Consider the following 15434-nt stretch of genomic DNA (forward strand, 5'->3'; position numbering starts at 1 on the left):
TCTGTTTGATTTTTTTATTCTATCGCAAATATAAACAATTTTCTATTTTTCTTTAGGCTTTTACCCAGGATTTCCTTGATTATACATCAGCCCCCCAGTGGCCTCCTTTATTGTATACAGTAGCCTTTCTTCATACCATTGTTCAAGAGCGTAGAAAATTCGGCCCATTGGGCTGGAATGTTCCTTACGAGTTTAATGCTGCTGACTTTGCTGCCAGTGTTCAATTTGTTCAAAATCATTTGGATGAAATGGATCCCAAAAAAGGTGTCTCTTGGCAAACCTTAGTCTATATGATTGGTGAAGTTCAATATGGGGGTCGAGTCACCGATGATTTCGATAAACGCCTATTGACCACATTTACTGCCGTGTGGTTTTGTGAGGGTCTCTTAAATCCTTCTTTTGAATTTCACAAAGGCTACAAGGTACCCAATACCAAGAGTTTGCAGGGTTTCATAGATGCCATCAGTAATCTACCGGCCAACGATACACCCGAAGTGTTTGGTTTACATTCAAATGCCGACATCACGTACCAAATTAATTCCGCCAAAGGTAAGTAAGGGCAAATTTGTGGTGATGATGGCAGAAAAAATGAGACACAAAATAACAAAAGAGAATTAAATAAATCCATAATAATCAATGGATTAATGAGTTTTAACGATGGTGTTTGTCCTATTAATGCGATTTGTTATTTCTTATCTTCGATTTCATTTTATTTATGATTTGATCTTTGTCTAACAAAATACGCTTTAATATGAGGTTAAAGTCCTTTGAAAAAGAAAAAAGTATATATGGACTTAAATTCGGTGGGACCGAATCTTAAATACCCATCACAACGAATTGAAATTTTATAAACTTCCTCAAGAAGATTATTTCAAATGGTACCCCTCCCCAAGTAAAATTTAAAGTTTCTACATATGGAGACTACATAAGATTCTGGACAATTTTTGTTTGAGTTTTTGAGAAAAATCCGAGAAAAAAAAAACGCCGTTCTAATTATTGGAAATGACAAAGGCACGACATACTGTACGAGTGGCTCGAAGGTATTTTGGCATTTCCACCGGCCAAAGCGCCGTCTCCAGATGATCAAAACTTTGGTATTTTTAGTGCCAACCTTACTCTCCATAATGACCCAGGTTCAGATGCGATTCGTAGGTTTTGTGGTCATTCTATGGTAGAAATCAAGTGAGGTAAACCTTTTTAAGCCACTCTTGGTTGAATAGCGATGAGATGGTGCTGAGTCCTGTTTGAATGCACAAGATCTGCGGCCGAAATTTCAATACGTTTTCCCAATAAAATTCTGTATATATTTCGACCCCATGAATACCAGCGTGAAGCGACCAATTTTGGCAACATTTTCTATAGAAATACAATTTTGGCAAAATTTTCTATAGAAATAAAATGTTGGTAAAATGTACTCTAGAAATAAAATTTTGGCAACAATTTCTATAGAAATAGAATTTTGACAAAATTTTCTATAGAAATATAATTTTGACAAAATTTTCTATCGAAATAAAATATTGACAACATTTTCTATAGAAACAAACTTTTGACAAAATTTTATTTAGAAATAAAATGTTGACAAAATTTTTTATAGAAATAAAATTTTTACAAAAGTTTCTATAGAAATAAAAGTTTTACACAAATTTCTATAGAAATAAATTTTTTACAAAATTTTCTATAAAAATAAAATTTTGCAAAATTTCTATAGAAATAAAATTTTGACAAAATTTTCTATACAAATAAAATTTTGACAAAAGTTTCTATAGGAATAAAATTTTGACAAAATTTCCTATAGAAATAAAATTTTTACAAAATTTTCTATGAAAATAAAATTTTGACAAAATTTTCTATGAAAATAAAATTTTGACAAAATGTTCTATGGAAATAAAAGTTTGACAAAATTTTATATAGAAATAAAAATTTGACAAAATTTTCTATAGAAATAAAATTTTCATGCTATTGGGCAAAGACCTATAGACTGCAAGATAGTTGGATGGATGCACGTTTCAGAATTACCACATTCCTCGTCAGCATCCTCTAATTGCAGCAAAACTATCAACCAATTATCACAATAAATTCAGGCAGTTCACTAAACCCAAGAGTGAACCACACTTGAACCTTCCGAAAAGATGTTTACACGATAGCCGGCTTATGCCGAAATAAATTCGTACAAACATATAAATAAAATTTTGACAAAATTTCTTATGGAAATAAATTTTTTACAAAAGTGTCTATAGAAATAAAACTTTTACAAAATAGAAATATATATAGAAAATAGAAATAAAATTTTGACAAAATTTCCTATAGAAACAAAATTTTTACAAAATTTTTTATAGAAATAAAATTTTGACAAAATGTCTATGAAAATAAAATTTTGACAAAATTTTCTATAGAAATAAAATTTCCACAACATTTTCTATAGAAATAAAATTTTGACAAAATTTTCTATAGAAATACAATTTTGACGACATTTTCTATGGAAATAATATTTTGACAAAATATTCTATAGAAATAAAATTTTGACATTTTCTATAGAAATAAAATTTTGACGACATTTTCTATAGAAATAAAATTTTGACGACATTTTCTATAGAAATAAAATTTTGACAAAATTTTTTATGAAACAAAATTTTTACCAAATTTTCTATAGAAATTTTGACAAATTTTTCTATAAAAATAAAATTTTGACAAAATTTTCTATGGAAATAAAATTTTCTATACATATTTTCCTATGGCAATAAAATTATTAAAAAATTTTATATGGAAATAAAATTTTGACAAAATTTTCTATAGAAATGAACTTTTGACAAAATTTTCTATAAAAATAAAATTTTTACAAAATTTCCTATGGAAATAAAATTTTGACAAAATTTTCTATACAAAATAAAATCTTGACAAAAGTTTCTTTAGAAATAAAATTTTGACAAAATTTTCTATAGAAATAAAATTTTCTATAGAAATAAAATTTTTACAAAATTTTCTATAGAAATAAAATTTTGACAAAATTGTCTATAGAATTAAAATTTTGACAAAATTTCTTCTAGAAACAAAATTTTTACAAAATTTTCTATAGAAATAATTTTTTGACAAAATTTTCTATAAAAATAAAGTTTTGACAAAATTTTCGATGGAAATAATATTTCCAATACAAAATAAAATTTTGACAAAAGTTTCTTAAGCAATAAAATTTTGACCAAATTTCCTCTAGAAACAAAATTTTTACGAAATTTTCTATAGAAATAATTGTTTGACAAAATTTTCTATAAAAATAAAATTTTGACAAAATTTTCGATGGAAATAATATTTCCAATACAAAATAAAATTTTGACAAAAGTTTCTTTAGAAATAAAATTTTGACAAAATTTTCTATAGAAATAAAATTTTGACAAAATTTCCTCTAGAAACAAATTTTTTTAAAAAATTTTCTATAGAAATAAATTTTTGACAAAATTTTCTATAGAAATAAAATTTTGACAAAATTAAAAAATTTTCTATAGAAATAACATTTTGACAAATTTTTTTATTGAAATAAACTTTTGACAAGATTTTCTATAAAAATAAAATTTTGACAAAAGTTTCTTTAGAAATAAAATTTTGACAAAATTTTCTATAGAAATGAAACTTTGACAAAATTTTCTATAGAAATATAATTTTGACAACATTTTCTATCGAAATAAAATTTTGACAACATTTTCTATAGAAACAAAATTTTGACAAAATTTTCTTTAGAAATAAAATGTTGACAAAATTTTTTATAGAAATAAAATTTTTACAAAAGTTTCTATAGAAATAAAATGTTTACAAAAGTTTTCTATAGAAACAAAATTTTGACAAAATGTTCTATAGAAATAAAATTTTGACAAAATTTTCTATTGAAATAAAATTTTAACAAAATTTTCTATATAAATAAAATTTTGACAAAATTTTCTATGGAAATAAAATTTTCATAAAATGTTCTATGGAAATAAAATTTTTACAAAATTTTCTATTGAAATAAAATGTCCATTTGTTTTGTTTTGTTATTGTAGGTTTGTTTCTTTAATCATTGTTGTCATTGTTTTTTTGATTTCAGCTTAAAACCATGCATTGACTAAACTACAAGTGTAGCTTAACCAACAGAGGAAAAGCATCTTTGTCAAATTTAGTTGGGCAAAGCCCTATAGACTGCAAGATGGTTCGATGAACAGCTGTTTTGGAATTACCACATTCCTCATCAGCATCCTCTACTTGCAGCAAAACTATCAACCAATTATCAGAATAAATTCGGGTAATTCACTCAACCCAAAGTGAACTACATTTGAACCTTCCGAAGAAAGATTTGATAGTCGGCTATTGCCTAAACAAATTTGCAAGCATATCTCTTTTCCTTTGCCAAACTCAAATCATCGATTTGAATGTAGTTGGCTGGGTTTGTTTTTGAGCGTGCTTCCTCTATCTTCATTAGTTTTGTTTATTATTGTTGGTTTCTCTTCAATCGTTATTGTTGTTTTTGTTTTTGATAAATTTGACAAGCATACTTTTCCTCTGTTGGTTAAGCTACACTTGTAGTTTAGTCAATGCATGGTTTTAAGCTGAAATCAAAAACAATAATAATGATTGAAAAGAAACCAACAATAACAAACAAAACGAAATAGAATTTTGACAAAATTTTCTATAAAAAATAAAATTTTGATTTTGACAACATTTTCTACAGAAATAAAATTTTTACAAAATTTTCTATAAACATTAAACTTTGTCACAATTTTCACTAGAAATAAAATTTTCTATAGAAATACAATTGAAACAACATTTCCTATAGAAGTAAAATTTTGAAAAAAACTTCTATAGAAATGAAGTTTTCACAAAATTTTCTATAGATATAAAATTGTTATACAATTTTTTATAGAAATAGAATATTGAAAAATTTTTTTATAAAAATAATATTTTGGCAAATTTTTCTATAGAAATAAAATTTAGGCAAAAGTTTTCTATAGAAATATAATTTTGACAAAATTTTCTATCGAAGTAAAATTTTGACAACATAGAAACAAAATTTTGACAAAATTTTCTTTAGAAATAAAATGTTGACAAAATTTTTTATAGAAATAAAATTTTTACAAAAGTTTCTATAGAAATAAAATTTTTACAAAAGTTTTCTATAGAAACAAAATTTTGACAAAATGTTTTATAGAAATAAAATTTTGACAAAATTTTCTATAGAAACAAATTTTTTACAAAATTTTCTATAGAAATACAATTTAGGTAAAATTTTATATAGAAATAAAATTTAGTCAAACTTTTTAATAGAAATAAAATTTTGACAAAATTTTCTATCGAAATAAAATTTTGACAAAAACAAAATTTTTGTAGAAATAAAATTTTGACAAAATTTTCTTTAGAAATAAAATTTTGACAAAATTTTCTTTAGAAATAAAATTTTATCAAAATTTTCTTTAGAAAGAAAATGTTGACAAAATTTTATATAGAAATCAAATTTTTACAAAAGTTTCTATAGAAATAAAATGTTGACAAATAATACAAAACAAAAACAAAATTTTTGTAGAAATAAAATTTTGACAAAATTTTCTTTAGAAATAAAATTTTGACAAAATTTTCTTTAGAAATAAAATTTTATCAAAATTTTCTTTAGAAAGAAAATGTTGACAAAATTTTATATAGAAATCAAATTTTTACAAAAGTTTCTATAGAAATAAAATGTTGACAAAATTTGCTATACAAATAAAATTTTGACAAAATTTCCTATAGAAACAACATTTTTACAAAATTTTCTATAGAAATAAACTTTAGGCAAAATTTTCTATAGAAATATAATTTTGACAAAATTTTCTATCTTAATAAAATTTTTACAAAATGTTCTATCTTAATAAAATTTTTACAACATTTTTTATAGAAATAAAATTTTGACAAAATTTTCTATAGAAACAAAATTTTGACAAAATTTTCTATAGAAATAAAATTTTGAAAAAAATTTTCTATAGAAATCAAATTTTTACAAAATTTTCTATAGAAATAAAATTTTGACAAAATTTTCTATAGAAATAAAATTTTAACAACATTTTCTATGGAAATAAAATTTTTAAAAAAATTTTCTATAGAAATACAATTTTAACAACATTTTCTATCATTTTTACAAAATTTTCTATAGAAATAGACTTTAGGCAAAATTTTCTATAGAAATATAATTTTGACAAAATTTTCTATCTTAATAAAATTTTTACAAAATTTCCTATCTCAATAAAATTTTTACAAAATTTTTTATAGAAATAAAATTTTGCCAAAATTTTCTATAGAAACAAAATTTTGACAAAATTTTCTATAGAAATAAAATTTTGAAAAAATTTTCTATAGAAATCAAATTTTTACAAAATTTTCTATAGAAATAAAATTTTGACAAAATTTTCTATAGAAATAAAATTTTAACAACAGTTTCTATGGAAATAAAATTTTGAAAAAAAATTTCTATAGAAATAAAATTTTAACAACATTTTCTATGGAAATAAAATTTTGAAAAAAATTTTCTATAGAAATAAAATTTTGACACAATTTTTTAAACAAATCAAATTTCGACAAAATTGTATATAGAAATAAAATTTTGACTAAACTTTCAATAGAAATAGAATTTTAAAAACATTTCCTATAGTAATAAAATTTTAATAACATTTCTTATAGAAATACAATTTTTACAACATTTTCTATTTTCCATTTTAATGAAATTTTCGTTGCGTGTAGCAAAGTGTGAGTATCTTCCCGACTGAAATGTAATTTATCTATTTTAAGAAGGCATTTACATTTTCTAACTCTGATTACTTTTCTCTTTTACCTCTACATATACATTTGAAATTCTCATATTTCAAATATTGTCATTTTCTCAACGTTCTCTTGAATTCATGACATCTTTCTTCAATGTTGGATTACCATCAAACCGAAATATAATCATCTTTTTATATAGGGTCAATTCAATAAGACAAATGTCTTATAAATTATTCACACCTGACCTTAAATTCCCACTTAATGATCTAATTAAGGATATCCATTAAATCTCAACATTTCATCACCACAAATCTTCTTGATGGCAACAATCAATGCAAACATTGTCTGCGGATGTTGATTTCGGACAGATGGCATTACAAGGCAACTAATTTTGGAAGACATTTTATTTCGCCCACAGGCATTTTGGATACCATTCTCAGTGTGCAACCTAAAGAGGGTGGTGGCGGTGGTGGTGAGACTCGTGAAAGTATTGTATATCAATTAGCCGAGGATATGCTAAGGAAATTACCAGCCCAATACAATGATTATGAGGTTCGTGAAAATCTTGTGCGTATGGGTATCCTATTGCCGATGAATATTTTCTTGAGGTAAGTAAAACTGTGAGGGATAATTGCTATTGCGATTATTAATGGTTAATGGCAAGTAAAGGGACACGATTAAGAGCCATAAGGATATGGTGGTTAATTGCTTTGAGAACAGGTTAATGTGTTATGGGTCCAATAGTTATCAATAACACATGCAAATAAATGTTATCAATTTTTATATCCCTCGAGGATATAAAAATAAAAAATTGTATAACCTCGAGAATATTTTCCATAACATAAATAAACGATGAAATTCTATATCGCTAGGAACGAGATCGAGATCCTTCTCAAACTATATTTTTGATACTCAATAATTAATTCAAATTCTTGTTATTTTATTTCTTTTTTAAGACAAGAAATTGATCGCATGCAAAGGGTTATAAAACGTGTCTATTCTTGTTTGTGTGATTTAAAATTGGCTATTGATGGTACCATTATTATGAGTCCCGCATTGAAAGACTCTCTGGATGCTATGTATGATGCTCGTATACCAGAATCATGGATGAAGGTAGGTATTTTATATTTTAAATTATATTAACAAAAATACTTTGAAGATATTTTTAGAAAGTAATGTAAAAATTAGAGGTGCACCTATTAGGTTATTATACACAGAAAACAGTTAAATGTCTATGGGAACCGCCTCCTAAAAGAAATAAAATGAACTACAAGTTAAGAAAAAAATCATTGGTACCAAATCATGACCATTTTAACCGTGCAGTAGTTCATTCCATCTACAATATAGGAATGCACCCAGAGAAGGAATATGATCACCTCAAACATGTTTTAAGAGCAAAATGTTATTTTTGGGTGGTGACCATGTAACATGGGTTTCGCAACCATGTTATTTTCTCGGAAATCATGTATCTGATTTCGGCAAGCAGGTTATATTTGATGAGAAAATAACATTTTAGTGACAAACATGTTACATGGTCACCATACAAAAATAACATTTTGCTCTTGAAACATGTTTGAGGTGATCATATTCATTCTCTGTGTGCGGTATGAAAATGATCTTGAACTTATTTGTACGGCCATTGGCTATAAACCACGCTTAAAGGGTGATACGGTCAAAATTTGGTCAATATAAACTTGACGTATTTCTTTCAATTTTGCATTTAAAAAACCTGAACACCCCTCATTTTGAAGGTGTGTGTGTGTAGAATGTTGCTTCTATTTTGATTTTGGAATTCACTCTTCAGTTGTCAAAATGCCGTCCAAGCAAGAAGAGCAGCGTATCAAAATTTTGCTCGCGCATCGCGAAAATCCGAGCTACTCGCATGCAAAGCTGGCAAAATCGCTAAAAGTTGCCAAATAAACCGTTACAAATATAATTAAAGTGTTTGGGGAACGTTTGTCGACAGCCAGGAAGACTGGATCGGGGGGAAATCGAAAACCGGAAGCCGCTGAGACGACAAAGAGAGTTGCCGGTAGTTTCAAGCGAAACCCTAACCTCTCTCTCCGAGATGCCGCAGATAAGCTGGGTGTATCGTCTACAACCGTGCATCGAGCCAAAAAACGAGCCGGACTATCGACTTACAATAAGGAAGTGACTCCAAATCGCGATGATAAACAAAATATGACGGCCAAAGCGCGATCCCGGAGGCTGTACACGACGATGCTGACGAAGTTTGACTGCGTGGTAATGGACGACGAAACCTACGTCAAAGCCGACTACAAGCAGCTTCCGGGACAGGAGTTTTATACGGCAGGACTTTTATACGGGGAAAGGTAGCAGATATTTTCAAGCACATAAAACTGTCAAAGTTCGCAAAGAAATATCTGGTTTGGTAAGCCATCTGTACCTGTGGCTTGAAAAGCAGCATTTTCATAGCTTCCGGGACTGTCAACCAAGAAATTTACGTGAAAGAGTGTTTGAATAAACGTCTGCTGCCTTTCCTGAAGAAACACGGTTGTTCCGTACTGTTTTGGCCGGATTTGGCATCTTGCCATTACGGTACAAAGGCCATGGAGTGGTACGCCGCCAACAACGTGCAGGTGGTTCCCAAAGACAAGAACCCTCCCAACACGCCAGAGCTCCGCCCAATTGAGAAATACTGGGCTATTGTCAAGCGGAACCTAAAGAAGACCAAAAAAACTGCTAAGGACGAGCAGCAGTTCAAGGCAAACTGGCTTTCTGCGGCGAAGAAGATGGCTGTACAAAATCTAATGGCAGGTGTCAAGCGTGAGGCCCGGCAATTCGGATTTGGAAAAGCGAAAGCCTAACTGAATATTTTTCCTGAATTTTATACTAATTGAACTTGAAAAAGAAATTTAATTTGATTTTTTAAATAAACGATTTCACCGATTTACGGGCGTTTTCCCTAGACCAAATTTTGACCGTATCAGCCTTTATATAATATATATGCATTTAATACTAGCGACGTCATCTATGTGTCAGACCGGGGTCTTATCAGCCACCATGTTATGGCTATGTGTGTCTTTACCACAATACATCCATCTTACCATACCAAAAAATTTAATTTGATTGGTATATAAAAAAAATTTTTTAAACGTACAATAATTTAATTCCAATTTTCTATCCAAATGTGTGCGTAAATACATCAATGACATTCCGTTTTTTACTCATAAACTTCCCATTTACATCAGCATAATTTGTCTATATGCAATAGACAATTTTTGAAATGGCGAAAAACCCCTTATACATATTTATACTTGTAGTCATTTGATTGTTAAATAATCCATAAATTGACAGATCAATTTTTTTTTTTAATTTACATAAATGAATTTTTTAAATTTATTTATTTATGGACAATTGCAGCTGTGAATAATATCAAAAGTATGTATTAATATTTTAATTCGATTTAAACTCATCAGCAATTAAAAGTAATATTCATATTTATATCAGGGTATTCCAAGAACAACAGTGTATATTTATAATAGTGGATGGACATCTTTTTATACCCTCCACCATAGGATGGGGGTATATTAACTTTGTCATTCCGTTTGTAACACATCGAAATATTGTTCCAAGACCCCATAAAGTATATATATTCTGGGTCGTGGTGAAATTCTGAGTCGATCTGAGCATGTCCGTCCGTCCGTCCGATTTGGCTTGCGGAGCCTCTAAGAGAAGCAAATTTCATCCGATTCGGCTGAAATTTGGTACATCGGGTTGGTATATGTTCTCTAATGACCATGCAAAAATTGGTCCACATCGACCCACAATTATATATAGCCCCCATATAAGCCTATCCCCAGATTTGACCTCCGGAGCTTCTTAGAGAAGCAAAATTCATCCGATCCGGTTGAAATTTGGTACGTGGTGTTAGTATATGGTTCTAACAACCATGCAGAATTGGTCCATATCGGTCCATAATTATATTTAGCCCCCATATAAACCGTTCCCCAGATTTGATCTCCGGAGCCTCTTGGAGGAGCAAAATTCATCCGATCCGCTTGAAATTTGCAACGTGGTGTGAGTATAAGGCCGCTAATAACCATGCCAAAATTGGTCCATATCGGTTTATAGTTATATATAGCCGATCCCCAATCACACAAAAATTGGTCCATATCGGTTCATAATCATGGTTGCCACTTGAGCCAAAAATAATCTACCAAAATTTTATTTTTATGGGAAACATTGTCAAAATGTTATTTCTATAGAAAATTTTGTCAAAATTTTATTTCTATAGAAAATTTTATCAAAATTTTATTTCTATAGAAAATTTTGTCAAAATTTTATTTCTATAGAAAATTTTGTCAAAATTTTATTTCTATAGAAAATTTTGACAAAATTTTATTTCTATAGAAAATTTTGTCAAAATTTTATTTCTATAGAAAATTTTGTCAAAATTTTATTTCTATAGAAAATTTTGTCAAAATTTTATTTCTATAGAAAATTTTGTCAAAATTTTATTTCTATAGAAAATTTTGTCAAAATTGTACTTCTATAGAAAATGTTGTCAAAATTTTATTTCTATGGAAACTTAATTATATACGTATTTAATCGGCCCTTTTGTAGTTTAATATATACCACGTATGGACTATGTGCTATATATTACGTTGTTGGGAAGTTTTAAGATACCTTGCCATCGGCTTCAGTAGAAGTTTCTACGCAATCCATGGTGAAGGGTATATAAGCTTCGGCCTGGCCGAACTTACGGCCATATATACTTGTTGTTTTTTTTTTCTTGCATCATTGTTATCGGCAATCAGGTGATTAATTAATTTTTCTTTTTTAGTCCTTCCAACCTAATGAGTTTGGCATTTTTATACTCACCACCATAGAATGGTGACGGGGGTATAATAAGTTTGTCATTCCGTTTGTAACACATCGAAATATCGATTTTCGACTATATAAAGTATATATATATTCTTGATCAGGGAGAAATTCTAAGACGATATAAGCATGTCCGTATGTCTGTTGTAATCACGCTACAGTCTTCAATAATGAAGCAATCGTACTAAAATTTTGCACAGGCTCGTCTTTTGTCTGCAGGCAGGCCAAGTTCGAAGATGGGCTATATCGGTCAAGGTTTTGATATAATCCCCATATAAACCGACCTCCAGATTTGGGGTCTTGGGCTTATAGAAACCGTACTTTTTATCCAATTTGCCTGAAATTTTAAATCTAGAGGTATTTTAGAACCATAATAAGGTGCATATCGGTCAATGTTTTAGCATAGCCCCCATATAGACCAATCCCCGATTTTACTTTTTTGGCTTGTAAAAACCGTAGTTGTTGTCCAATTCGCCTAAAATTGAGGTTTGTTAGGACTATAAATAGGTGCGCAAGAAATGATTTTATTGTTGGGGATTCAAGAAACCGTAGTTTTAATCCATTTTGCATGAAATATCGGGGACCATACAGAGGTGTGCCGAAAACGGTGAGTATCGGTCCATGTTTTAGTATAGCCCCATAAGGCTGATCTCCCGATTTAACTCCTTGGGTTTCTAGAAACCGTAGTTTTTATTCGATTTTCCTGAAATTGTAAATACACTGGTATTTAAGACTTAAAGAAGTATATACGGCCGTAAGTTCGGCCAGGCCGAATCTTATGTAGAATTATGAACTTGATATGGACCAATTTTTGTGTGATTGGAGATCGATTTATCTGAGGGCTATATATAACTATAGACCGATATCGACCTAGTAAGGCATGGTTGTTAACAGCCATATACTAGCACAATGTACCAAATTTCAACTGACTCGGATGAAATTTGCTTCCCCAAGAGGATCCAAAACCAAATCTCTGGATCGGTTTATATGGGGGCTATATATGATTATGGACTGATATGGACCACGTACCAAATTTCAACCAGATCGGATGAATTTTGCTTCTCCAAAAGACACCGGAGGTCAAATCTGGGTATCGGTTTATATGGGAGCTATATATAATTATGGACTGATATGAACCAAATCCTGCATTGTTGTTGGATACCATATACTAACATCACGTACCAAATTTCAACCGAACCGGATGAATTTTACTCTTCCAAGTGGCTCTGGAGGTCAAATCTGGGGATCGGTTTATATGGGGCCTATATATAAATATGGACCGATTTCGACTAATTTTTGCATGGATGTTTGAGGACATATATTAACACCACGTACCAAATGTCAACTGAATCAGATGAATTTTGGTCTTCCAAGAGGCTCCGGAGGTCAAATCTGGTGATCGGTTTATATGGGGGCTATATATATAATTATGGACCAATGTAGACCAATTTTTGCATGGTTATTAGAGACCATATACTAACACCATGCACCAAATTTCAGCCGGATCGGATGAAATTTGCTTCTCTTAGAGGCCTCGCAAGCCAAATCGGGGGATCGGTTTATATGGGGGCTATATATAATTATGGACCGATGTGGACCAATTTTTGCACCATGTACCAAATTCAGCCGGATCGGATGAAATTTGCTTCTCTTAGAGGCCTCGCAAGCCAAATTTGGGGGTCAGTTTATATGGGGGCTATACGTAAAAGTGGACCGATATGGCCCATTTGCAATACCACCCAGAGATGGTCTGTATCAAACTTTTTTAGGTTTGCGACTGTCGCAAAGTTGTAAACGTCGTAAACGTCACATACGTGTTGTAAATGTAGAGAAAGTAACAAAAGTCGCAAATTCAAAATACTTTAGTCGCGTCAACTAGGCAGCAAATTCGATGATATCCAAGACGATGGTATGTGCGAAGAGAAGGTTTTAGTCCCCACATTTTCCCTATTGCCTTTTGCACGAGTACAGGATAACCGTGGATTTTCTCGTCCTTTCTTAGCTCTAAGTTCAGTCTCTTGTTCAATATAACCCCAAGGTATTTTGCACACTCCCCAACGGGAATTTCGATACCACCTAAGAAAATAGGCTTGACCGTGGGAAAACTTTCACAAATTTCTGCAGAAATTCACAGCGAATGCTGTCAAGCTAAATTAAAAATTGTTCAGGATTTCTTCTATTCAAAATTATGTTTTCTACTGTAGGTTTACGACTTTTGCGACATACGTATTATACCGTCGCAAATGTATGTCGCAAAAGTCACAGTTTGTGACAGGCCAACCCTGATACCACCTGACCTACATCAATAAAAACTACTTGTGCCAAGTTTCACTACAACTACTTGTGTTTCGTTCGGAAGTTAGCGTGATTTCAACAAACGGACGGACGGACGGACATGCTCAGATCGACTCAGAATTTCACCACGACCCAGAATATATATACTTTATGGGGACTTAGAGCAATATTTCGATGTGTTACAAACGGTATGACAAAGTTAATATACCCCCCATCCTATGGTGGAGGGTATAAAAATGTGTATCGGATTTAGTTTTTATCGGTCCCTTTGGTAGGCCTCTATATAGATTTCACTTCTTGAGGGTATAAAAAGGCGCAATGATTATGAGAATTGCTTGAAACTGAATGTAAAATTTCCAGATTTTACTTCTCGCAATCATTTAAGTAAAGGGGGGGGGGGTGAGAATCTACAGATTTTAGATTTCAAATCAAGGCGTCATTCCATAATTTTCTTGCACACTTAATCTCAAACAAAAATGGCTCTTATAAATCCAGAATCTGATGTAGTCTTCATACGTAAAATCTTTAAATTTATCTTCGGGAAGTGTACTTGTTGAACTGCTCTGCTTGGGAGAATATCTGTCTTCAAACTTGATGAGACTTATGATTTTCTCTGGCGGGTTTTTCTCTTAGGAGGCTCTGAGCTCATTTATAGAGGGTGATACGGTCAAAATTTGGTCAATATAAACTTGACGTATTTCTTTCAATTTTGCATTTAAAAAACCTGAATACCCCTCATTTTGAAGGTGTGTGTGTGTAGAATGTTACTCCTATTTTGATTTTGGAATTCACTCTTCAGTTGTCAAAATGCCATCCAAGCAAGAAGAGCAGCGTATCAAAATTTTGCTCGCGCATCGCGAAAATCCGAGCTACTCGCACGCAAAGCTGGCAAAATCGCTAAAAGTTGCCAAATCAACCGTTACAAATGTAATTAAAGTGTTTGGGGAACGTTTTTCGACAGCCAGGAAGTCTGGATCGGGGGGAAATCGAAAACCGGAAGCCGCTGAGACGACAAAGAGAGTTGCCGGTAGTTTCAAGCGAAACCCTAACCTCTCTCTCCGAGATGCCGCAAATAAGCTGGGTGTATCGTCTACAACCGTGCATCGAGCCAAAAAACGAGGCGGATTATCGACTTACAAGAAGGTAGTGACTCCAAATCGCGATGATAAACAAAATACGACGGCCAAAGCGCGATCCCGGAGGCTGTACACGACGATGCTGACGAAGTTTGACTGCGTGGTCATGGACGACGAAACCTACGTCAAAGCCGACTACAAGCAGCTTCCGGGACAGGAGTTTTGAATTTTATACAGCAAAAGGAAGGGGAAATGTAGCAGTTATTTTCAAGCACATAAAACTGTCAAAGTTCGCAAAGAAATATCTGGTTTGGCAAGCCATCTGTACCTGTGGCTTGAAAAGCAGCATTTTCATAGCTTCCGGGACTGTCAACCAAGAAATTTAGGTGAAAGAGTGTTTGAATAAACGTCTGCTGCCTTTCCTGAAGAAACACGGTTGTTCCGTACTGTTTTGGCCGGATTTGGCAT

The 15434-nt window shown here is 31.0% G+C and overlaps 1 protein-coding gene across 1 annotated transcript in view; it reads left to right on the plus strand.

Annotated features, from left to right (window-relative positions):
* The window catches only part of Dhc1 (dynein axonemal heavy chain 1), a 154695-nt gene that overhangs the window by 81200 nt on the left and 58061 nt on the right, over positions 1-15434 (plus strand). Inside the window, exons 28-30 of the mRNA XM_075289651.1 lie at positions 57-549; positions 7169-7358; positions 7707-7863. Coding sequence (XP_075145766.1) covers positions 57-549; positions 7169-7358; positions 7707-7863 — 840 coding nt within the window. The remainder of the gene's footprint in view (positions 1-56; positions 550-7168; positions 7359-7706; positions 7864-15434) is intronic.

This window comes from Haematobia irritans, chromosome 1, assembly GCF_050003625.1.
Source record: "Haematobia irritans isolate KBUSLIRL chromosome 1, ASM5000362v1, whole genome shotgun sequence".
NCBI classification, from domain to species: Eukaryota; Metazoa; Arthropoda; class Insecta; order Diptera; family Muscidae; genus Haematobia; species Haematobia irritans.